The sequence below is a fragment of the Gouania willdenowi genome, chromosome 6, assembly GCF_900634775.1.
Source record: "Gouania willdenowi chromosome 6, fGouWil2.1, whole genome shotgun sequence".
In the NCBI taxonomy this organism is placed as follows: Eukaryota; Metazoa; Chordata; class Actinopteri; order Blenniiformes; family Gobiesocidae; genus Gouania; species Gouania willdenowi.
Window position 1 is genome coordinate 9,211,156 of NC_041049.1, and position 26,706 is coordinate 9,237,861.

Consider the following 26,706-nt stretch of genomic DNA (forward strand, 5'->3'; position numbering starts at 1 on the left):
CTGGACGACTCGTTGTTCCATTCGTCTCTAAAAGTAGTATAGGAGGAAGAGCTTTCAGTTATCAGGCCCCACTTCTCTGGAACCATCTACCAACCACGGTTCGGGGGGCAGACACCCTCTCTACCTTTAAGGTTAGGCTCAAAACATTCCTCTTTGGTAAAGCTTTTAGTTAGGAACCAGCTCATAGCTCATAATAAGATGCAATAGGCATAGACTGCCGGGGGGGGGGTCTGGCATGCTCGGTTGGAGAGAGGTTGGAGAGGGCGTTAAGAGAGAGGTCATTTAGGTTAGAGAGGGACCGGAGAGGGTCCCATTCCTCTCTCAAACACTCCCTCTATGTCTGCTTCTTCCCTTGTGTGTTTGCTCCTGTACTCCTTCTGGCTTTTGTCTTGCAGGTCCTTGGGATCCTTAGTGTGGAGTTACAGAGTCTCAGCGGCTCTGTCTCCACCCTCTCCTCTGCACACACCCAACACAGCATAACGTGGATGGCTGTTCATCATAGGAATGGGATCCACACAAGGTTCCTGCTGCTTAACAGAAGGTTTTCCTTGCCGCCATGATGAATTCATGTTGGGTGTGGGATACATATGTATGTGTATATACCTATATATGCATATGAGTGTATCCATAAAATGAAGAGTCCGTCCTTAAGACTGCTCTACTGTAAAGTGCCTTGAGATACCATTGGTTATGATTTGGCGCTATACAAATAAAGATTGATTGATTTTGCACTTTTGGCTGTTTTCAGTGTCGTCCATCCAATGCAGAGTTACAGAGCGTTAGCATAAATGATGCTATGGGTGAGTAGTGAGTGTTGTGCTGTAATAAATGAGGGTTAATAATGATATCCAATTAGGGGCTCACTAATGAGCTGGCATAAAATGTATTGTATCAGCAAACTCTCATGAGATGATAGATGAGAGCGTTTTGCTGAGTTGAAGAATTGATAATGAAGTTGATCTTTGCCTGCTGCCATACTGTGAGGTTTCACGTCTGAGAATTAATGCTATAATAAAGTAGTGTTTTCTTTAGAGTTTTATTCTAAAGAATGGACAATCACAATAACAAACAATTAATTAGAAACAAAAATATTGGCATTCATGATAGATTATTAAAACTGTCTCACATGAACTGAAGATGCATTAATGTCAGCTAAGCCAACTGAGATTTTTGGTGCAAATTTTTTTTTTTTTTAGGACAAAAAATATGTTTTTCTAAATTAAAAACCCAAATTTTTTTTTTTTTTAAATGTCCATAACATATGTTAGAATTAAAGTAGTAGTGTGTACTGTACAGATGTAATGAAAGCCTGATTAGAGCTACGTACGGAAAGCTATGACAAAAAATGAACAAAAATGACAGCGAAAAACCAGGAATAACTGTAAATTACCGACTAATTCAGTTGTGAGTATTTCACGCCCATCAGATTCACAAATTCAATGAAACTGCACAATATTTGCAAATTAGAAATGATGGCCGTCATTTTTAATCTCAAATTGTTGAAATAACTTTAAATGTTTTCAAAGTCCTGCAATTTTCCACAAATTATTTCCCAAAATGTCCCTAATGTAAAATAAAAATTGGTCACAAAATCAAGGAAATCTAAGTGAAGACCCTGCAGTGACTGGCATCTGTCACTTATTGATTGGATATCGTCGATACCTTACATATATTTTATAAATGTGCAAATTAAAGCACAATAATAGTACAATTTCTCGTTTTCCTAATATCTGCGTCCCAGTTCAAATCAGTCTGGTCCGTATTTTGCTGCTGCACTAAGATGAGTTTGACACCCGTGATGTAGAGCAGTGGTTCCCAATCTTTTATGTGCCCGTCAAATCATGTGTGCCCCCTCTTCATATCATAAGTACCCTCTCCATAACTTCATGTGCTTTATCGTTTGTGGAACATTGGTTCCCTCAGACTTAATCTACACATTCAAAACAATGAGTGTAATTCAAAAGTGGATTTAATTAAAAAAAACTAATATCAATCCAACTTTTACGTGACTAATTCGATAGTAAGTAAATATGGTCTCCTATGTAAAATGTAATTTTTATCTCCTACTGTCAGAAGTGTGATAAATGGCCTCGATCCTGTTTCAATAAATTATTGGAATATATAGTATTTTTTAAGCAATTTTACTGTTAGTTTGTGGTGAATTTGTAAAAAAAAAAAAAAAAAAAAAAAAAATGGGAAGATTTCCCGATTCTTTTTAAATTAATTGGCAAATATTTTGGAGAACCCCCTGCAATGTGCTCCAGTACCCCTAGGGGTACCCCTGTTTGGGAACCACTGATGTAGAGTTTGATGCTAGTTTAGTGATGCGCTGCTCGTCCTCACCGCTGACGGTGTGTGATCTCTGTGCCAGCTGGCGGTGAACCACTCCAATATCAACACGACTCCACTACACAGCTGTACGCAGCACGCACACATTACTCGTTACAGTGTTTTCTGGCAAACGCGTCACAGTATCCATCACGTTTGTTGTGGTTGGCTGTGTCACTATATGAGGAATGATTACATGTAGCTGGATGGTGCGCCCGTTTGCTGCCACGTCACGTGTAACAGAGAGGAGATTGTGTTTTGGCAGCATCCATGTGACGTGTGGATTTATTGTTAGAGAATGTTTCACACACCAGCGCGTCTCATTTTTGGTAACTTTGACAAAGAGATGTGGGTGGGTGGGGGGGGGGGGAATTGACACACAACACATATAGTAAATAAGTAAATTTATATTCGTCTGTTGAAAATTTTAATTGGAAAGCTCACTGGGAACAACTGATAAGCTGCCGTATTAGGTTAGAAGGCTTAACAACTGTATTTTTATTTTATGTTTTCATGCCTTTTCTGTCATTTTTTTTTTCAATGAAAAAAACACAAAACATGCATTTTTAAAAAAAAAAAAAAAAAAAAAAAAGGTTATATAAGAAGTTATTACGCCCTTGAGTAGGTCAATAATTGATAGGAATATTGATTTAGAGGAAATATTACTTTTAGAGATATGACCATTTTTTTTTTTAAAAAAACCTACACTCTCCAAGCTCAAGTACCAAAACAGTACCCTTCATAAAAGTATCTTCAAAGTATCATATATAAATATTTCTCCCACTGTTTTCACATCAGATTTTTTCAACAACTCAACACCTAACCATAGATGTAAAGTTTTCATTATATTTCTGTATTTTTTTTTTATGTTTTTATGCCCTTTCTGTCATAAAAACACATTTTTTTTCAATAAAAAAAACACAAAACGTGCATTTTTTTTTCTAAAATAAGGTGCAAAGTGGTAGATTTGAGATTAAGTTATTACAGCTTTGAGTAGGTCAATAATTGATAGAAACATAGATTTTGAGGCATTATTAATTGTAAAGCTATCAGCATTTTTTGAAAAAACCTATACTCTGAGCTCAAGTACCAAAACATTAGCCTTCATAAAAGAATCTTCAAATTGTCATATATGAATATGTTTTTTTACTGTTTTATATCAGATCTTTTCAACAACTTCAGACCTAACCAGAAATACAAAGGTTTTCATTATATTGTTATACATTTTATATCTTTATTTTGCCCTTTTTGCCATAAACATTTTTTCAATGACAAAAACACAACTTCAAAGTCAAATATTTTGTATGAGTTTATGACAGCCTTCAGTAGGTAATATTATAATATTTAAGTATTTCACTGGTAAACAAAGAGCTAGCAAGCTTGTTGTCAAATAGCTAACCACAATGAATTGTTCTCTTCATTGAATAATTGAAACGGCAACACCCGAGTGCGAATATCAGCCAAAGCTGTAACAACTGCCATCGGAGTCTTTACAGCAGCGGATAAAAGCTGTAAACGAGCTGTGAGGAGCTTATTTTTTTTTAAATAATATCCTTTGTATTTTTTGTTTGAGAATATTATTATTACCAGGCAGCACTTTACAACAGTATAGTATTTTATTTTTTATTTTATTATACTTTATTTTCATATTCTGTATAACGTTAAATACATTGTTGGTTTACTAAAGTTTCGAATAAACAACAAGCAAATTTATGTTTTGCATTTTGTTCCATACTGTACCGAAAATGAACCGAACCGTGACCTCAATACCGAGGTACGTATCAAATCGTGATTTTTGTGTATCGTTACACCCCTAGAAATGACAAATAGTGTATTGATTTATTTAAAAAAAACAAGAAGCTTCTGTTGACTCATGTTTCTATTTTTCTGGCATGGTCGTTTTGCGGGATTCTCCGTTTTGTTTCAACATTAAAAATAGCTTCACACTATCACATCCTTAAGTGTGATGAGAAAGACCAAGATGTCTTAAAGTTATGAACCAAAATGTAGAAATATATGATAGAATCACAAAGTGTGTGAGTGTGTTTTAAAAACATTAATTTACCTAAATATCCATTCAAATTAATACAAGGTTTTTAAAGTTGCCTGAATCATAATATAACAATTTTGACAACTGTTTACGTCCACATCATATTTTTATTTAATGAGCAACGTTAATAATTTATTTTTCCCAATCTTCTAATGTGGCTGAAGGAAGCCATATTTCACAGTATTATTCATAAGCAGAAAACGGCTGCTTCAATAAGCCTGATACTCTAAGAGGCCTCCTGCTCCAGCGCTGAATGGCTTTAACAATAATTGCTCTTGACTAATACCATTGCCATGTGACAAATTTATGATTTTTGTTCTGCAATTTCAAGATTAGCAATAACGCTAGCACTTTACTCTGAGGAGCTCTGTGTGGTGTGTCGGTTTCAAGGTGGGATATACGACCAACGCTTCCTGTGAGAAACATGAGCAGGAAACGTTGCTTAGTGCAATGTTTCTCAACCAGAGGTGAAATCTCTTTAAATAAAAGGATTCTGTGACATGTATAGTGCAGTTTTAGCATAATATTTAAAAAAATTTTGAAATAATTACACAATATTTATTGATATGTAAAACTTATTTAGGTTTTTGTTTTTGAAGAGTGCATATACATTGTGTTTTGTTACTATATCTGAAAGCTACTGCATATGTTTGGTTAATTAATCTTCTAAAGATGCTGTATGAATATCCTGTTTTGTTACATTTTTCAGGAAACGGTATGTGTTACATTATCCCAAGTAGCCAATGCACAAATATGACTTTTTTTTGTTCTGGAACGTACAACTGCTCACTGCTCATATTCAAAAATGTCAAAAATAAAAAAAATACAAAAAAAAAGAAAACTCATACTTGCATCAAAGAGTGAATAAATAGCATTATGTACTTTAAAGTGTAAATACACCTACAGATTTTCGCTGACCTGCCACTTGGGGTAAATTAAAAAAATTATTACATATATAAGATTATGGGCGTTTCTCCGAGAAAAGTTAAGACACGCCCAGTCACAAAAGCCCCGCCCCACAGTTCCATATGGAGCTGTCAATCAATGCTCACTGAGGGCTGTGAGGAGGAATCCTAGATTCTGAATAGTCCCTCCAATCTCCTTTCCTATCCACTTTTCATGTCACAGGGTTAGGAAAGGTGTTAGGAGACTTCCACAAGGAGTTAGGAAAAAGGAAGAATCAGACGCACTTCCACTAGGTGATGTAATAATTTGACAGCGGTGAAGGTTAGTGACGTTTCCTGTGATGAAAAAACTAAATATTTTTGAAAATGATCTACGAAAAGCTAATTTATAACACTTTCCCCTGTGCCTCGAACCGCTGATATAATGTAAAATATCACAAGTTTGAATTGAAAGCAAAGGAAAAGAGGTTTCCAGGCTATGAGGAACCAAAGAACAAACTAAAAGAACGTCACGTTGAGAATAGTTGCTCACACTCACCTTCCACTCAGAAATCAATTAACATTCATCCAAAATAAGTATGATTTCATGAAGTTGTTGCATTTTTCCAAGATATAAGTCTACATAATGTTGTAGGCATACAAATATACAACCGCACAAAGCATTCCTAGGTGAATGAAATATGTTGAATAAAACATCATGTGGCTAAAATGACAGAGTACTCTGTTTTCATTCATCAGGAGTTTCCGTGAACGCTCAGATGAGCTCTGTCTCTTTAAATGTTGTTGCCACAAGGAATTATGGGTCAGCATTATCTGGTCTCCTTTGGTATGAATGAATCAGTGTTTCCTAGTTATAAAGGAAGCACTGAGCCTCCTTTCCTTAGCTTTTAGAGAATTGGAATGCTCCTTATCATGGCCACCACTTAAACACTGATCTTCTGTGGGTTAAGGAAAAGTGGCTAGGAAAGGAGATAGGAGGGAATATTCGGACGCCGCCCCCGATTATGGGCGTTGCTCCTACAGTAGTTAAGACACGCCCAGTTACAGCAGCACCACCCCCACATGGCGCTGTCAATCAATGCTCACTGAGTGCTGTGAGTCCCTCCTCTAATCTTTTATAGGAGGGCGTGGCCAACAATGACATTTAATGAAGTCATTGATTCAAAAAGACACCATTTAATCTCATCCAATAGCAAAATGAAATTGTAACAGCGGGTGTTCAACCCATAGAGGGCAGTCACTCTGACATTTTACAATTAAAAACGAAATATAAATACTTAATACCTAATCATATACTGTATGTATTCAGCATAAAAATGTGGTTTTAGGGTGTACTTTCACTTTAAGATGCAGTTTCTGTTGTTTCTAGCAAATTGGAGGACCCCAAAAAGACTGGGAACCAGTGGCTAAGTGCAAACCAACCCTGTGATTATGGCCCTGACTGTCGTCTCTAATGACCCACCACATGTCATCCAGTGTTGGTTTAATGATGCACTTGCAGACACTGGAGATTCATGACTCCTCCGTAATTACACTTCACTCCATAACATGAGCGTGAACAGAAGTCTATTGAAGTGCTTTATGCTCCAGACGAGAGCATAAAGCACTTCAATAGACAAAAAAAAAAAATGAACGAGAGCCTCTCGTTCTTTTTTCGTGAACATTTTCACAAACACTAATCCTGCTGTATTGACAATTTTGTGTCATCTATAATGTGTTTATCATAAAGGTAACACCAAAACAAGGATTCAATCATGAACATAGGGGTGATTCATGATGCCTGTGTACCATGGGCGTCATGGCAACCTGTCTCCTCTGTGGCACTTACCTCAGGGCGCAACATTTCCCAAGAGAACCCCGTCACGTTAGTTGCTTATGCACACGAGTGGAGCAGCGATTTGAAAAGTGAGGGTGTTCTAAGGGTAGGGAAACCATCAACTCCCAATTTAGTTTACTAATTTAATTTACTAAAACCATGATAAAGCTGTTATTAAGTTAGTGATACTCAACATGTGGCTTTATATGTCTTAATCTTAATTATTATTCTCTCAGAAAACCTTAAAAGAAAGAAACTTTTTAACCCCTTTTTACCTTTTTCTTTGGACATTTTGCAACTTCTTTTGTACCACTTTTTCCCCTTTTCCAGATGTTAGCTCCTTTTGCCAATAAATATCCCTTTTCTCTCAATTTTGTCCTTTTTTGCAAGTAGTTTTTGACACTTTTATCTAATTTTTGTCAATTCTTTAACCATTTTTTTGCTACTTTTCATCCAAATAAGCTACCTTTTGCCCAATAAATAACACTTGCTTCCTTTTTGTTCCACATTCTTGCCCTTTTTCACTATCGTTTGCCACATTTTGCTCTTTTAAGTTATCTTTTGCCATTACATACCACCCGTTTCCTCTTTCTTATCAATTTTTTTTGCTTTTTGCCCATTTTAGTCACTTTTCACTCTTTTCTTGCCACATTTTTTTGCCACCTGTTACTAATTTTTTGTCACTTTACTTACACTTTACTCATCGCTGTTAACTCTTAGTTTACCTTCTCAGAACAGCGGCTTTGTCAAATGGCTGGCTGTGATTGGCTTGATCACCATTCAATCGATCTAACTGAACAAATACGTTTTCAACAACGAATCCCTCTGTAAAAAGTGGTGAGACGCGTCTGCTTATGCATCTCCAGCAGCCTCCTACGGATATGTTGTATTTGCAAGGCAATGCTTAGTGGTTTGAACGCAACAAAAAGGCCAAGTATTGCACTCGCCAATTTAGTTTTCTAATTGCTCCACTAACTGTTGTGAGCCGCCAAAGCCTTTCCACTCTGTTGCCAATGTGCTAATGCAAAACTGGGCCAGAAATAACATCAACCGATCAATTTTCAAATCGCATGTGTCCACCCTGCAGCTCAGACTTCTCTTCCTCTTGATTTTCTTTTTTCTTCTCCTTGGTTCTGTCTTTCAGTCTTGGTTTACTCCCGACAACATCTCTGTATGCCAGTCCGCTCCACTTTACGCTGACGAACTGTCTGAGGAAGGTCTTGGCAGGCTGCCATATCCACTTAAGCAGGTGCCTTTGTCAAAACAAATCCCTCAAGGTAAGAACCATGGATCAGAGGGAGATCCTCACACCAAATAACCTTCCTCTTAACCCAACAAGTCATTGCTTTTAGGACACCACAAGAAAATCTAAACGTTGCATTTCTAACTTTCTACTTATGTAGAGCACAGCGTATGAATGTGTTTCATAAATACATTTACCTGGCTTTGCTTAAGATGACATGGAGAGCATATGTAACTAAACCAATGTCAAATTAAATGAGAGAATTGTAAATATCTTACTAGATATACAAAACCAAGTCTTCCAGCAACAAAACCTTTAGATTAAAGATGAGTCAGAGGAAATCAGAGTTTTTCCAATTGACAATGTATAATATATAGAAAATTCAATAGTGTTTATACCATTTTCACCTGCATTTCTTTTATGTATTTGTTTGTCTGTTGGTAGGATTACACCAAAGTACTTACATTGTTTTAACCAAAGATAGATATTACGGCAGAAAAAAGTCCATTGGAATTTGGAGGGGATCTAGATCAATATACTGATTCTGGATCAATTTGATCATTTAAATATGGGATTTGTGACGGACTAGTGCCCTGTCCAGGGTGTACCCCCTCCTAGCGCCCAATAGGAATATAAATGTCTTCCAAGCTGTTAAAGTGTGAATGATTATGGTAAAATAATTAGGATGGCTGATCCAGAAAACTGCCAATTTATGGTAAAGAGGATATTTGGCACTTGGCGGAAGTTTGCGCTCTCTGAGGATTATATACGAACCAATAAATAAAAAGATCTAAAAGTAAATTGATATATGACTAATACCAATGCCTACCATGCAATGATTATTATTATTCCACGATCTATATATCTGCCACCTACAAGAACAATAGAGCAGGAGGGTTTAAGTCTGGTCCTGGAGAGTAGGAGTGTGACGATATAGCGATACGGCGATATATTGCAATAATTTTTTGCACGATTGATTATCAATATGCTCTTCTTGTTATGTCAAAGATTATCGTAGACTGATTTCTGGCCAATATATCGATAATCGCAGTATCGTCATATCGTGAGATAATTTTTTATTTATTTTTATTTATTTATTCAGTTTATTTCCGACATGGTTACATTCACTTTTTTTTTTTTTTTTGTACATGCCGAAAAAGGAGACGAGAGAAGCAGTTTGCTTATCCGGGTCCCGTCCCCTGTTTTACCATCGCAAATTTACATGGGTTTACATGTCTCTCTGGTCAAACATTCTTGATTTCTTCTGAACGTCCATCTGTAGTCAGTGTTGTCCTCTCTATCTTTGTTTGTGTTCGCCTTGTTCCCTGCCAGACGTTGTTAGCATTCCTCCAGTTCAAGAATAGTTCCTCTTTCGAAGGTGTTTGGAAGGTTTTTCCCTTTTCATCCACAATGTCACCTTGTTTTGTCTCTACATCAAGGGTAATCCAGCTGTTGTTAGTTCCATTGGCAGTGTTGTATCCTCCACTGTCTGATGATGGGATCAGATCCAACACATCACTACATCCCAGTTCACAAGCAAGGCAGTATTTTAATGTAATATATCTTAGTTCATAAGCGTGTTTCTAACTGCTGTTGTTAGTTTTATTGGCAGTGTTGTATTTTCCACTGTTAGATTTAACTTGTATAAACACATTATTATATCCCAGCTCATAAGCAAGGCAGTAATTTCATTGTATAAAAAAAAAAAACGTGTTTCTAACTGCACATATGACAATAAACACTTTGAATTTAAAATTTAATGTAATCCTTAATCACCCCACCACCTAGTAATTGAAATGAATAAATGACAGACCTTTTTTACTCTTGGTTTCACATTTAAATCAGTCTCCGTAAAATAATCACAGTCTGAGTTTTGTTTCCAGTGTTTATATAGATCTGGGTCCATATCCATGATTACCATCAGTAGTGTTGTTGTTTAGGTGGATCCTTCGTATTTTCCCAAGTTGTCCATCGTTTTGATAAGAACTGGTTTTCCGTCCTCTTCTTCCAGGATGTAAATCCTGCAGTTTTTTGACCAAGTCTTGACAATCTTTCCTTCTTTTTTTATTTGACGTGCCTTCCATGCAATGCTTGCATTTTGTTTTGTCAGGTTTTCATTGATGTACACCTTCGTTCCCTTGAGTTTATTTCTTTGCTTGATTATTTCTCCTTTGAATTTTATATTCGTGAAGGCTATTTTTACATTTTTTTTTTTACATTTACATTTTTAATTGTTATCGTGAGCTTTGTATCGCGTATCGTATCGTGAGGTACCCAGCGGTTCCCACCCCTACTGGAGAGGGTTCCAGATAAAGCTAAAAATGTTCTGCCCTGAAGCAGTTGAAATTGAAATGTAGAATATGTTTGCGAAAGGGAATTCATTTCTTAGACGTGAAGGTTCTGTTGATTGAGCGTCCAGAAGTTACAAAAGCTCTTAAATTTGAACAATCAGAGCCATGAAAATCACAAAATACCATATTTTGTTGTCAGCCTGACGGCGGTGGTTGGGCAATTTTGTGATCTTTGCTCAAAATAAGCGCGATTCAAACAAATCAACAAACAATTTTCTTAATGTATTAGGTAGTATACATTTTGTTCTGTAGGATCTACCACACACTATTCCTCCATCTCCAATGATCAATGAGCTAATCAGCTGATCACCACAGCTGGTAATGTGGAAAGAGAAATGACCATTTCCTTTGGGGGGAAGTTAACCACAGGCCCCATCAGAGAATATTGGTTAAGAGGAGCGATTAAATAATTGATGAGCAAAGAGTCTGAGGAGTCAGAGGTGGCCTCAATATCAGACAGAAGCTATCGGCTGTCAGGGTGGGTTAAAAAAGAAGACCTGGGTCAATGGAATGAATACTGTGTGCGTGTGTCTGAATAATTGCTCACAATTAGTCAATAAGTTACCCCAATATAGATTATTGCTATTATGTAGAATAGTAAAAGTAAATACAGTGTGTAAAGTGACAGAAACCATTACATTGAACTAAGTCAAAATAAATAATGATCTACGGATTCAATCAAAACCTTAAAAACCATCATTGACGTGTCTTGCTTTATGAAATGCTCTCGTTCTTTAATGTTACGATGTGTCAAAAGTACGCTTTTTTTATTTGACTTTCAGATACTTCAAATCCAGAAAAAGTCTTATTTGTCTTATTTCAAATCTACATTAACAATTACAATTGCTAACGTAGAACTAAACCACAAATTATCTGCAGCGTCACCACCTACTGGCCTGGAGTGTGAGACATTAACATTGACCATGCTAGTTTACACTGTCATTCTAAACATTTCTATAGCTCAAAGTTGATGTGACAAAGCATTGAAACAAAACAGCACATATGGAAAAAATATATATGTAAAAAAATCTGATTTAAAAAACAATAATGAATGCTTTAGTCCTAAAAAACTATTTTGAGCTTGTAACAAATTATGAAAACTCTCAATAACAACTTCAACAAGATGTCCTTCAACTTAGAAATGATGATTACCTGGAAGGAGAAACGAGCTCTTCAATGATAATGTCTCAGTTTGAATAAATCTCTTGGACACCAGAAGTCACATTGAAGCACAGCGACTGTACATAACAATGGGTAGATATTTCATAAATCTCTGAGGGAATACATGGTTGTACTTACAATAATGATAAACAGTATTCATAATACATTTAGTTACAGGAAGAAAGTGCTTCTTTACTGACACTATGTAAAAATAAGAGAATACAGTAGAACTGGAATAAATAACAAATCAAGTGCCTGCGTTGTCTCATTACGTGTTTGTGTAAGGATCAAGAGACAAAGTTGTTTTCACAGTGAAACAAAGCAACAACATCAGTCTAATGAATTTGACTCACATTAAAAAGACCAGAGAGAAAAGTCAAAGTCATAGTCAGTCCCACACATCCAAAAAAAACCCATCAACTTCATCTGATAAGAAACACAGGAATGTAAGGGTTTCTGACTGAGGCAGCGTTCTACAGCACTGGTGATGTTGTTCCTCTCAGGAATTACTTTTCCTTTGATTACCTCAATGCATCTCAGAAAGACTACTAAATATAAAACATGAAAGGAGCTGAACCTTTGATCGGCTATGAGTGGTATGGATACGGATTTCCCTCGTTAGACCAGATATAGATCAGAAAAATTAGTTTTAATGAATGGAAAGAAGGATTGAGATGTTTTTCACACTATTTATAGAGACAAGAAGAAACATGTGACACTTAAATCATTTCAAAATAATACTTTGTCCATCCAAAAAAGGCTAATGTAGGGCCTCCAATGTTCAGGGATTGTGGAAAAGACACAAAAACAGAATTCAAGTTCTGAAATGAAAAAAGCAATCTGACAGTTATCTAATGTTATCTTTAAACGGGACACGGAACATTGAACGTCTAGGAAAGTGTGACAAACAAACAAATATGTGCAATTCCGCCCATAATATCATTCAAGTTATCGTGTAGTAGTGATCATATTATCCTGTGATTTTAAATGAATGCAGAGCTTCAGCTGAACTCGGGCTGAACAATTTTAGAAAATAATCTAATTGCGATTTTTCCCTCAATATGGCGATTTAATATGCGATTACTTTTTCAAGGGGGTCTTCACATGTATTTTTCAATTAACACAAGCAATAAATCAATCTGTTTCATAATAAACAAATTCAGATTTATCTAAACTTTAGATAAATATAAAATGTAATTTTTAAAGCACAGATTACGACAATAAAGCAAATAAATCTGTGGCTGTAACTCTTCAACATATCTAACTTCATGTTTCATGTTAACTGCACTTCTTAAACATTCTCTGAACTTAACACGGGACAAGGAAAAAAAAAAATTGCAGCCTTTGCGATTAGAAAATCACGTTTTATGATATTGCGATAATATTGCAAATGCAATTAATTGTTCAGCTTTAATTTGAAGTGCGTTTTTAATGTGTTGTGATGAACAAGCGGTTCAGATTATTATGACTGTGTTAAAACCTGAAAAAACCAGCTGGTACAAAGACAGCTTTAGTTGTTGGTGTATAATGTTTAGTAGCCTGATCAGACATTTCCCTGTTAAACGGGTTTCTGAGTGTCAGTTTAGCATTGTAGCTAATGTCACATGTAACTAACTCATTTTTGTAAATCATCTGAAGCATATAAATGTAAATTAACAGTAGTTGACTCTATTAACCATATTTAGCATGCGTGGTATGATTAGGGAAAGTTTAATAGCCAATAGCCAGTAAAGTCAACTAAAGACGAAAAGATGATAAAATGGAAACCAAATGGAAAAGTTTTAAGTGACACGAAAATAGGTGTACCCGAAAATTGAAACTTAGAGAACTCAAAGTCAAATACATTTTAATAAAATACATATAGTAATATAATATTAGTAACAAATCATTTAGGAAATATTATTTTTTTGTCTTTATTTTTTTGAAAATATAGTATTGATCCCATAAAACCAATAAAGTCTAATGTAACTCAGTGTATTGTACTTTTGATGCACAGTTTATGATCACTCAAAAATACAAACGTGATACATAACATATAACATGCCCGCACTGGAAAAATCTGAGCCTGACATTTGAAAAATCCTCAAAATATTAACTGTCACAAAAAATGATTTACATTGATTTATTGTGACCAAGCTAAGCACTTCAGTGAATTTATAGTTGGAAATGGATCATCCATTACATTTATAATACGGTAGGAGAATAGAACAATATTAATTATGATTACTCACCTGTTTATGCATACAATTTTATTACGTAGTAGTTTCTGTGACAAACACAAAGGTAAAATGTTTTGCCACTAATCTAAAGCCCTGAGTGAATGTCACCTTACAGCATGGGATCAATGGTCCGCCTCCTTTCCTTCTTTAAAATCAGTTCACAACAAAGTTTTTTTAAAATCCTCAAAAACGCTGTTTTTTCACGAAAAATTGTCCGACTGGAAAATGTTCTTCATTACCTAGAATCCCCATATTTACACCAATGTTTTGATGCATGAATTGTTGCTGGGTTATGAATTCAGATTCACACCTACATTAAATATCAGAGTCTAAAAATAGAGACTTTTTTTTTGGTGAAAATGCCATTTTTTCACCAAAAATGATCAGATCGGAAAAATTTTACCACTAATCAAGAGCCCTGAGTGAATGTCACCTGACAGTGATGTATCAATGGTCCACCTCCTTTTCCTTCTTTAAAAAGTTTTTTTCAAAATCCTCAAAAACGCTGTTTTTTCTGCCAAAAGTCGACCAACCGGAGGTTTTTTTTTCCATTACCTTGAATCCCCCCATTAGTACCAATGTTTTGGTGTGAGAATGGTTGGTGGGTATTGCAATAAAAGACCTACACCACTCTACACACACACACACACAAACAGACAGACGGACGGCGAACCGATGACAATGCCCGTCGGCCGAGGATAAAAACTGATTGTTAGGGGGTGAAATAAAAACTATTTGACAGTTTTATTGTTCTTTATCTGATGGTAGATTTCTCAGTTGGCTGAGAACATATTGATCCTACTCTTCAGGGTCGCAGGGGTTTGGTCCTTATCCTGGTGAATCACTTAAATGACCTCAAATGTAATTGAATGCTTTTGAATGTGTCCAGCCTCAGGCACACCTGTGCAATAATCATTTTTTGTTCAGTGTAGATGGAGCATTACGTGTTGTATTATCAGTAACATAATTGATGGTTTTGTAACACACAGCATACGGTGGGCGGTTGGTGTGTCTTACGTCCCACGCTGGTACACACAGACATTAAATGATTACATTTATTTCTTTCTCTCAGAATGTGATTCCTGTGTAGGGGCTAAACCTTGGGTATAAATAGAAAAATGTAATGAAAGAGAAAACTTTGCATGGAGGTCTTATGAAAGAAAAGAAATACTGATAGCAAGGTCATTAACATTAGCCGTCCTCGCTTATCTTTTCATTTCGAAAGGAACCTCCAGACAATTTAATGTGATTTACATAAATCCTCATCCATAAAGATGACTTTTTATTCATTTCACAGAATGGGTTGAATACAACAACCAAAACTGTACTTGGCAAAATAAACTTTTCTGATTCTGATTCAAAGGTCATGTGTGCTTAAGGCTACATTCAGACTGGAGGCAAATGCAGCCAAATTGTGATATTTTTTATTTTCCCAAAATGCGACATGTAGCTGATCTGTTAAAGATAGTTTGAACAGAACAAATCTTAATTTTTTAAATCCAACGCAGGCCACTTTCATATGTGCTCCTGAATCTGATACGCATCTGATATTTTGCAAGTCCGTACCATAGACTGTTAAAAGAACGGACGACGCACGCTCACGGGGAGGTGAAGCTTTTATTTTTAGAGCTCCCCCTGCTGACTGGCTGCAGTATTGGTCATAAACCTCACCTTCTCAATGACAACAGATGGGATGTGGGTCAACCTTTAAAGTTAAAATACTCGTCACACAATTTTTTTCCAATCCTAAACTCTGCTGTGATCATTAGTTATTATCACCCTACATTGCATTCAAGTGCTTATTTTCCTGTGAAGTTTGTTTTAAATAAGTTATTTGAGATTGAAAAACAGGATTTTACGTCATATATAACAATTATTGACGTAGCTCTCTTTGTGAATTGCATAAGCAGTTACGTCATGAAGGAAAGCCATTAAACTTTTATGTTGAGCTACTAGTTCTAGTACTAACCTCTATGATCTGATCATCTGAACAAGTTCCATTGTGAAAAATACTTATGTTCATGGTGTAGCTGGGCTGCGTACGTCATCAGGGCAGTACGTTAAATGGGTGGGACGTGTTACCAGGGCTCCCCCCGCTGGATCCTACTTGCGCAGACTTTGGCAGCGCTGTATTTTGGCTTAAAGAACGTTGAATGGGAACAGCTACAGCGCACGCCCACTGGTCTGAATGTCCAGGTTGTATTTATTCAACCTAAAATGTGATAAATGTCACAAATTGGGGAAAAAAACCGTCTTCTTAAAATTAGTTGACTGCTATGGTGCTGACTAGGGATGCAGCGATATGAAAATTCTTGGCCGAAACCGAAAACAGAAAATGAGAAAACCAAGGGCAAAAACTGAAACACCAAAATAGTTATTCTTAGTAAATTATTAGTCCCATTGGAATAATGGCTCTGACTGTGTACTAACCTCACTAATATTATAACATACCAATTGTATGAATTATTATGAATGCTTCAAAGAATAAATCAATTCAAAAGATGAAAATATTTATTTAGCACTGACATTCCAACAATGCACAATATGAAATAAAAAAAATAAAATGTTTAACTTGTCCCCACTCATACATTAAATAATATTTAAATATAGCTGCTTGCGCACATGTTTACAACTTCCTGTTTCGGTCGCTTTTTTTGGTAGGAAAAGTGTTTCGGCAGAAAATTTTCGATGGCCAAAATTTTTGGTGCATCACGCACACTCCAAGATCAGATGCCTCCATACTTGCTTCCATTAACACAGTGCCTGACGTCACGTATTACCAAAAAACAAATCTTATTTTTCCCGAAAAAAATCAGAATTGTGCCGTCTGAACCCAGCCTAATACAGCAGCATCCATTGCTTTCTTTCCTCCTGCAAACATATTTACCATTCCTCCACAGGTAACTTCTGTTTTATAGAAAAACAAAGTGCCTATAGTAGGATGAACGCCACAATCGATGAGAATGTAACTATGGCGACAAGCTGTCAAGGCTTTACCTGGATATTTACAATCCCTTGAGTAGGATTGGCTGAGACTGGGCACGTCTTGAGACACATGTGCTTCATTTTTATTAGCGCAGTACATTTGCTCGACTGGATACCATTAAACGCAGGGACAAACATTAAACTGTTTAACTTAATGTTTCTTCATTTGTAACTGCATGCCAAGACCAATTAAAAACCAAACCTACGGCTCTGTGCAGAGTTACACGGGCTGCCCACACATTTAGCTCACCAAATGAACATGCAATCAGTTTCTAATTAACATTCAACACAAAGCCAAGACACGTGGGAACCCAACTCGTTTCTAGGGTATTTGGTAATAACTCAGTGAAGGAAAAAGTTTCTTTTTGACCCCATTGTGGATACAAAGTAAAAATAAAAGCAAGGACCAAATGAATTGTACTGTATGCACATTATTGCTCATTAAAATTTCTGAGTCACTTAAATAGAAAATAAAAGCAGTGACAGTATCTACTCACCTTTAGGGCTTGTGAGCGATTGGCCAGCAGTCTCTCAATGTTCCCAGCAGCCGTTGCAACGAGTTGTCGGGCATCATTGGTCTCCACACTGAAGTGAGATTTATGTCTGTCGTATATCTAAGAGAGATACACGTCACACAATGTAATATTAAAAACAAGACAAAAACACACTACAAAACAAGATAATATAATTTCGACAGAAATAAGATGAATGGAAAATTTGATTTTGAATCAGTTTGATTTATTTTGCTTTTGCTGCCCTCTCCAAGTCTAAACTATTATTTACATCTGATTATTCACTCCATCTAAATCAGGAATATTGCACTTGAGACTAAGTCATACTTTGAAATCAAACCTATGAGTAGCATAACTACACACTAGTCGACCTTTTTCTCGAACCATGAATACAAATGAATACTAGGTGAAAATATTTAAAAGCTTCTTGTTAGTCGTTGATCTTTGACCACATCTTTCTTTTGTGGTTATACGAATAGAGACAAACATACTCTTACTGACTTGCTATGTCAGATTACGTAAGCCATTAACAAAGCTAGAAGATATGCTCCAGCAACAGAAATACAAAAGACAATTATTTAACAGCCTACAGGGATTTTTACATCTATACATGCATTTCATTTATTATTTCACTGTATGCAACCTTAGAACTTTCCAAGCAATGCTGCAAAAATACATATAACAGCAGGATAAGATTTAACCCCATGATGATGATAGCTTTTTCACCAAACTTGTCTTTTATTCTACACCAAATTTACATTTTACCATCAAATAATTAGCCACATTCCTATTCACTTTTACCAATTCACAGAGCTAAGACTCTACAGTGAGCAACCTAAAGTGAGGTAAACAAATAGAGACATTCGGGCTATTTTTGTCTAGATTTTACTCCTTACCAAACAACTATGGCGTATGGCATATTATTTTACGTGTTTAGATTATTCTGTGGTCTAAGGTGTGTCAGAGGCTAATTTTTTTGATAAGTGGTTACGAAACAGGTTGGGAGCCACAATCTTAGATATTCAACTTGTTCAATATTTACGACCAAAACTCCCTGTGTCTGTGCGTGGAAAGCAGACGACTCTTGATTCATTACCTCGTGATTTGTGATATGAAATGGAATGTAGCCAATCGAAGTGAGAAAATTTGAAATTTTTTCTTCCTGACTTTTCCCGAGTAGGAACTCCGACTTCAGGGGGCGTTCCAAGTCACTATTTTAAGTAGGAGGTTGGAAAATCCAGAGTTCCGTGTTGCTTGGAACGTAGCACTAGATCTTGTTATTAGATCTCGTTTGATCACACAAGATTTCTGGCTGAGAGGAAGATCAGTGGTTGGATAGAATGTTGTGTGTCTGTGTGCTTTTAAATCCTTATGTGTGGGGTATGGAACAGATAAAACTTATCTTCAGAATTACATAATAAGGTTCAGTGTCTTGCCGAATGACACAGGTAAATCCATTAAATTCAACCTCCAAACCTCTCCATTAAAAGTCACGCCCTGTGCCACCTGAACCAGTGTTGGCATCACTTCTACTTTCTGACTCAGTTGATCCTGATTGCAAGACCAATGACTTGTGCCTCCAGTCTCTATGCATTTGTTTTAAGAATAGATGTTTCTGCAGAAAATTTACAACTTTTCTCCATAAAAGCACAAAAACAAGTAAAAACCCCCTATCTCATCAAAATCAAATAGACCATTTTGTACAGATTTCCATAAATCTTTAAACAAATAACTGTTTTCATCTCTAAGTGCACCACAGAGTGGAGGTCTCAAGAGAACCAATGGGAGATTTAAAAATATCCTTCTTTTTTGATTAAATTTAGGCAACTATGTTACTGTACGTGTGTGCGTGTGTGTGTTTGTGTGTACAGTTGTGATCCCATCGGAGCGTGCCGTGCACATTGTGCTGTCAGAATGACATGAAGCAGAGTTATAGCGGCTAATGAGAAGCTTCTATATTTGGACGTGATGTGTTTCGACAGCTGAGGTCGTTCAAGGAGGGTTAATGAAAGTGAGAAAAGAAAGTGACGACTGCAAACGATAATTACTGTCAAGGCTGAGACTATGTCACTGATATTATAATGTCGAACGAAACACACACACAGACAAACACACATGGCATCACAGTGGTTATACAATCATTATAAAACTAGACAGGTTGGAAGTTAGCCTTAAAGCTTATATATTGAGAAACAAATACGTTATATTTAAAATGTGTATTATTTAGCATTTATTATTATACGAAAGTACCAAATACTGTTCAAAATGTGAAAGGTACCCATCCCTAGTAAGGACGATCAGTCGATCTTTGCATATGGAACCAAGGTTGTGGTGGAGCTGCAAAAACATTGCTACTTCTTTTGCCATTTAAGAAACCACCACACCGCTGAGTATGCAGCATTTGAAGCTAGCAATCAAGGTAATGCTAAAGCTAAAGCTAGCAGGAGCAAAGAGCCAGTGGCCCGCTGCAGTGAAAAGAGCAAAGATACTACGAGAAAATGATAGAGTTCATGGCTTTGGACATAAAGAATGACAATAAGTCTGAGAACAACTTATCTGTACCATGTTAAGTCTTGTCATCTCCTGATGACTTTTATAAATATTGGATTGTGGGTGGAAGCCAGAGTACCTGGAGAAAACCCACGCAGCACAGGGAGAACATGCAACCTACAAACAGAAAGAACTCAAGTGCCCTAAACTTTTCATTAATATCTGATAGAAGTACCTATAGTTGCACAATACCCACGGGTGCCAAATTGTAACGGTTCCTACTATACTACAAATTCTACACAACGGTACTACCGTGGATTACAATACTACCGTTGCCTGTTTCCGCTACACAGCGGCCGCCTCTAATTTCCTCCAGGCTTCTCACTGCACAGTCTAATCTCACTGCATGCTGCTACTCACTTGTAAACAAAACATGGCAACTACTGCAACCAAACAACACAGCTGCTGAATGATTGGCTGTTTGCCTGTTACTGGTGACGTCCGAGGATGTGATAGGCTGTTTCCGCACACTGGGGCCGCCCGTCTGTTAGCTGATTGGCTGTTTGTGTGTTTCTACACCGGCACAAACAAACTGAAGACAGCTTCGCTTTGATAGAAACTCGCTTCAAAACAAACAAACAAGCCAGAAGCGCGCACAGCTACAAACACGAGACAACACACTCACCAAGGCAAAAGCACCGGGCCCAAGCGGTGAGTCTGCCACGGCGTCGTCAAAAAACCTAATTTCAAAAGTCCCATTTGGAACTACTTTGGCAGAGACAGTAAAGCAATAGGAGATCCACTGTGCAGGCGCTGTCACCAAGCTATAGAAGTCAAAGGAGGGAACACATTCAACTTCATGAAACCCTTTACCCAGATTTATGTGTGAATACCAGGTTAGTATGAGTATGGTGGGCGGTAATGTCCTCTATGGTTTTATTACGTTGGAGAAAAAGAATTAATGTCAAATAGATTGTTTTCAAAAAAGACAGTGGATTTGTTATCCTAGGTTGATTATTTATATTAGTTAAACATAAATTAATGTGCAAAGGAAATTGAATGATTATTTAATTTCACCCACATAAACTCATTTATTTGTTTTTTTATTGCTTATATGCTTTTGTTCATGTACTCTTATCATGCACCAAACAACACTATAAGTAATTAATAAGTATTTCTAACTTGTACAAATACATTGCAGTTAATACAAATAATAATAATTAAAAAAGGCTGCAGTATCACTATAATACCCGAAACCGTGATACTTTGTTTGGTATAGTATCGTGGTTACTCATTTTGGTATCGTGACAACTCTAGAAATACCTCATTCGTATTGTTTCACGGTTGTTCAATGTTTTTACAATAAAATAAGATTGGAACATTCAAAAAAAAAATTAATCTGGATCGGCCAAAATCGGAATCAACAGGTCAGGCTTTTCAAAAAAATTGGTGGTCGGGAAGAAAATTGCAATCGGTGCACCCCTAATCCCTAGTGGGACGCCTGTGTATGTGTGTGTGTGTGTAACAATGAGTGAGTCGGGCACTTACCTCTGCTAGGCTGTGTATGCCACTTGCTGTGTCTGTTAATGAGATCAAGTCTTTTTGCATCTGGTCCACCCATTCTTTTATCCTAAAAACACAAACACACACAAATACAAATTAGCATTTAGCCCACAAAGAGCCTGTGTTTAGTCAGCACGCAGAATTAGTCGACCTTCTTTAGTCACATCCAATTTAAATAAAAAGCTGATCATTCCATGACCTAATCAGAGCTTTATTGCTTACTACAAATATATGCAATATATATATATATATATATATGTATCAGTGTGAATTGAGAGAGGAGAAGCATGAAATAGTAATGGCTAACCAAGTGAATACACTGCCCTACTCCACATGAGAAGTGCATTAAGGCAATGGCTATTCATAGTTGTCAGCATGAGTGTCACAACCTCAGGGGTGAGATGCTGGTTAATGTATTCTCCTGATGAGAGAAGCAAGATGCAGAAAAGTGACAGCAACAGTGCATTAATTAGGATTTCATGTACAATGAATGTACAAAAATTTTGAATTATTTCATTGATGTAGTAGCGTAAAAAATAATTTAATTAGAAGAGTAATGAGTAAATCCAATTTATTTTCCAAAACAAATATTAAATAATGGTGGTTCCTTATATGGGCCTAATGACATTCAGTTCAGTTGAGGTTATTAGTGTTGAACGTATGTTGGCCATATCTCTATCAAATTAGCAATGAATCTCTTTGGTTGTCATTACACACTTTGGTATGGACGTCACATACACCTCCCCTTATTAAAGGTTATTGCTCAAAGCCAAAGCTCCATTATACATGTAAAGGCAATACAGTATGCTCAACGCAAGGCCTTAGATAAAAACAACATAAATATACTTGAAGGAGAAATAGAAAACGGGGATATCACGGAATTAATTTCCTGTAACTGAAATCGCTATACGACAGAATATAGTCTCACTATCAAATCAAGCATTTTCAACATATTTATTACGACTTAAAGGGAGTGTTTACTGTTTGGAAAACATCATCCTCCAATCTGAAGCGTTGAAAAATACATGTACAAGTCAAAGCTCTGGACACCAGATAAATCCATTGTGTAAAGGCCTTAATGATCAATAAAACCAATTTCATTTGCTTGAAAAAAATGTAAAGGGTTGAAATTGGTGTTTGAAAGTTTTTTTCATCTCTACTTAATGTTCCGTTTGTTGATATTTTAGCATATTTCATTGTGGGATGTGGAATCACAGAGACGGGTGCATAGAAGAGTTTTTACTTCATACTGATATTACGGGGAAACGAAAACAAAAGTGATTTTTTATCTCAATTTACTCTGAAATTGAGATCAAAGTAAATTTCAAAATAAAGTTGTCTGAACAAATTAAGCCTTTACATATTAATCAAAAGAGACAAAACGAACTCGCTGAAATTAAAACAAAAATGATGCAGAGTGAATCGTCATAACACTTCTATGCATCCGTTTATGGTTTCTAAACATGTCATTCAAGCTGCCATTTCGACTTTTTTCATCTCTTGTTGGAGTAAATGATTATTGATTCTTTGAGGCAAAAAACTATGATTTTACCTCATAAAAACTTATTATGGGTAGCAGCTTTAAGGTAAAAGATTAAACTTTGAAATCTTAAATAAGCATTCTTGTATCTCATCACATCAAATTAGGGAAAGCCAAAGAAAAAAATGGAGATGCGTACTTTGAAATGTCATTTTTGGAAAATTTGTAACCTTGTCTTAAATTATCTTAAAAATTTTTATAAAGGAGGTGCCCTGTCTTGACTGATACCTAGTGCTTCAATAGAACCGTATTCTATAGAAATAAAGCAAAATCCACAAAAAAAATCTCAAAGCAGAATATAAAGTTTGCTTCGGAAGTATGAAGAAAATTTTGAAACTGAAATCTTCTACTTTTTCAATAGAACACCCGACAAAATCCCAAATGTTAATAGAGGGAGAACTATTTTTTAGATTAAAGTCTCTCCTTCAAAGAGGAAATTAGAAGATACCCAGACTGATCACTGATCAGACCATGTCACTTTGCAGTTTTTTTTTTCTTTTTTTCTTCAATAGTCCTACACGTTCAGTAGTGTAAACAAATTAATTTATATTGCCCAATGTCCCTCAAACACACGGCAACGTAGCCGCAGCAGCAGCAGCAATACATCTCTCAGTTTACATTGTTAACCTTTTAAAATGTGATGTTACATGTTTACATTAAACCTGTTTTTCACGCCACTATTGTGTATAAATGTAATTTAAATGTCACATCCTCTATCACAGTAATGTCGCTTTTAATCAAAATGTGCTTTAATGCTTTACTGTCCTTATAACACTCTACGTCTCCTCCTGTGTAACTGTACATCCTGAAAGCTCGACAAACAATATTATGTAAGTAAACCCATGCACTGCCCTCTGGGTCATGTACAACAGCCAATTAAAAATAGATGACCAAATCCATAAAGAGAATTACCTTTTCACACACCGTGAAATAATAACCTCTTCACCTCTCACTCTGCATAGCATCCTTTGACATCTGAACTTTGTCTATGTTACACAATTTCAAGAAATACAGTTTCACAGGAGAAAGTTATAATATGCTCACACTGGAAATGTTTGGCGTTGCCGTGTAATATATTTAGCCAGCAAAGAAACAGCTGCTGGTGGCTGAAAGCAGATACAGGACAGACCTGCTCCCAAAGCCAAAGCACAAAGACACAAGAACAGACGGTGTGAGGAATCATAAGAAGAAAAAAATCCAAACATTTTAAGTTGATGATGTATTTTTCTTTTTTTTAAACTTTGTCTGCACATGCTGTCGAAGGTCAACACTACAAGAAATGCAATCTTTTACAGACAGCAATGTATACTTTGTTATTGCAATTAAATAAATTAATTTATTTTATTGCGTAATTGTGACCATCACCAGCCTCCCTAAGAAAGGGTAAGAAATACTTTATTATAGGGAGGATATAAAAAGAGAGGCCAGTGTTACACCTAGGTGAGGGGAAGGGAACAGGGAAGAGGCAGTCAGAGTAGGAAATGGAAAGGGTGGGGAAGAGTTGACTGCTTTAAAGTGAGAGTGAGATGTGATGTTATAGTTGTGCGTATTATGTTGTGTAATCCGTTCAGCCAGTCTGGTGACAAGTATGGAGCTTAAGTATAATGGTGGTGGCTGTGAACAAAGGGAAAGAGTGAGTGGTTATACCTAAAACTGGTATTTGGGATCAACGTGTTTAAGGTTAAACCCAAGGCCAGTGCATCCATGACCAATGTATGTGCAAGAACTGCTACTGCAAACCCAAGAACCACCCCGGGCCCGAAGATGTAGCCAGGCCAGCAGAAGGAGCCGAGGAGTTCCAGGCCACCCCCACCACGGCCGAGGAGCCCCCCAGACGCCCCCAAGATCCCAAGCTGAGAGGCAGCCACCGCCCCCCCACACACACACCAGAGAAAGCCCCAAGGAGCCGAGGACCCAGCGCACCCCGCCACCAACCCCAAGGTTCCCCGCCAGTATTCTAATAAGTGACCGTCATTTAAATAGTCATTTCAGCAAAGACTTAACACATTTTTAGTGACTAAAAAAAATTCAAACATGGGTTTGAATGATGAAGATCTTTCCACTCCGTTACCTTTTTATAACGGAGTGGATTGGACAACATGAAAGTGGGTCACAGACATCACACACTGAGGTACTCAATGGTTCCTGTTGTAATACCTAATGTCCTTCATTGCCTTTTTAAAAAATGACATTAAAAAGTTGTTCTTGGATTTCCATAACGGGTAACGGAGTGGAAAGGAAAAGAAAAGGTGCTGAAAATCGTCAATCGAACCTGCATTACCAAAACAAAAAAAAAAAAAAACTGCAGAACTAGAAAGCAAGGATTTTGATATTTCACACTTGATATTTCAGTGGGTAAAATTTTTCCTAAAAACAATATGTTAAAAAGTATCAAGCCCGGACATATTTTTTCTCAAATGTATCCCTAATGAAAATGTTTCCCATATTGACTAAAATTAATACATTTTCTGGATGCCCAGCCTCATATTCCCATAAATCCTCTTCTGAGGCATGATTTTCTGAAGTTTTGCATGCTTAATAAAGTGTGCAAGCCAAACAGACCGAGAAAAAAACCCCACAATCAAATAATCCCTTTCAAATGTAATGAATGTGCAACCTGGGCAGATAATAGTAGAAGGAAATGCCAAGAATGTAATTAAGCACATGCAACATGATTAACTAAAAATGAAACTAAATTGGGGGGACTGTTTTGCGCATTTATTTAGAGCGTTTGACACACACGACGGCTGTTAGCATGAATGAAAGGAGGAAATGTAAAGCAAAAAAGTCAACAGAGAGGGCCAATATTTTTTAAAAATAAATGAATCAAAAACATTTGAGACATTTCTCATGAACTATTTAATTCTTGGTTCTTCTCGTACTTAACTTCACCTGCTGTTCTTACTGTTTTCCCCATAGCATTGATTTTAACATAGACATCCTCAAAAACAGGGTGTCTTCGGCTTATATTTAGATATGCTTTTTGTGTTTCAAGAATGTTTATTCACCCACATATTTTTATAGAATAATAATCTTATAAAACATTAAATAATTTGGTGTTTGCAGTCTAAAAACAGCCGGATTATGCAAGTACGTTGTATTAGTTGAACAGTTGAATCAACACCACTCTCACCCAATTTAATTTATTTACGAGTGCAATATTAAGTAATCCTAAAAAAATAAGTTGCATTTTCCTTGAGATGAACATCTTTGGTAAAAAAACAAAACACAAAAAAAGCCAACGATTGAACAAATTATGTGATGAGAGAGATATTTTCCAAGTGATCAAATATAATCTTAATTCGTTTCCTGCTGCATCTTTAACTTCTATGTGGTCAGCTTGCAGATCATGAGAAAACCAAACACTAATGACTCATTGATTGTGATTTGAAATCTCTTTGATCTTGGATGAATAAAAGCCTCATGGGTGATGACTAAAAGCCTGAGCAGCATTCTGGTAAGTCGTTTCCACAAACATAAATCCCCCTCTTATTACTAGAAAGCACTGCCTTTGTAACACCAGGGTGTGTGGCTTCCTTTGCA

General features: G+C 36.5%; 1 protein-coding gene across 3 annotated transcripts in view; it reads right to left on the bottom strand.

Moving 5' to 3' along the window:
- The window catches only part of cacna2d1a (calcium channel, voltage-dependent, alpha 2/delta subunit 1a), a 132,678-nt gene that overhangs the window by 85,934 nt on the left and 20,038 nt on the right, over positions 1–26,706 (bottom strand). For all 3 annotated transcript variants that reach the window (XM_028448508.1, XM_028448507.1, XM_028448506.1), the window contains exons 2-3: positions 21,609–21,690; positions 17,556–17,672 (exon numbers count right to left, since the gene is read on the bottom strand). In XM_028448508.1, the coding sequence (XP_028304309.1) occupies positions 17,556–17,672; positions 21,609–21,690 (199 nt within the window). The remainder of the gene's footprint in view (positions 1–17,555; positions 17,673–21,608; positions 21,691–26,706) is intronic.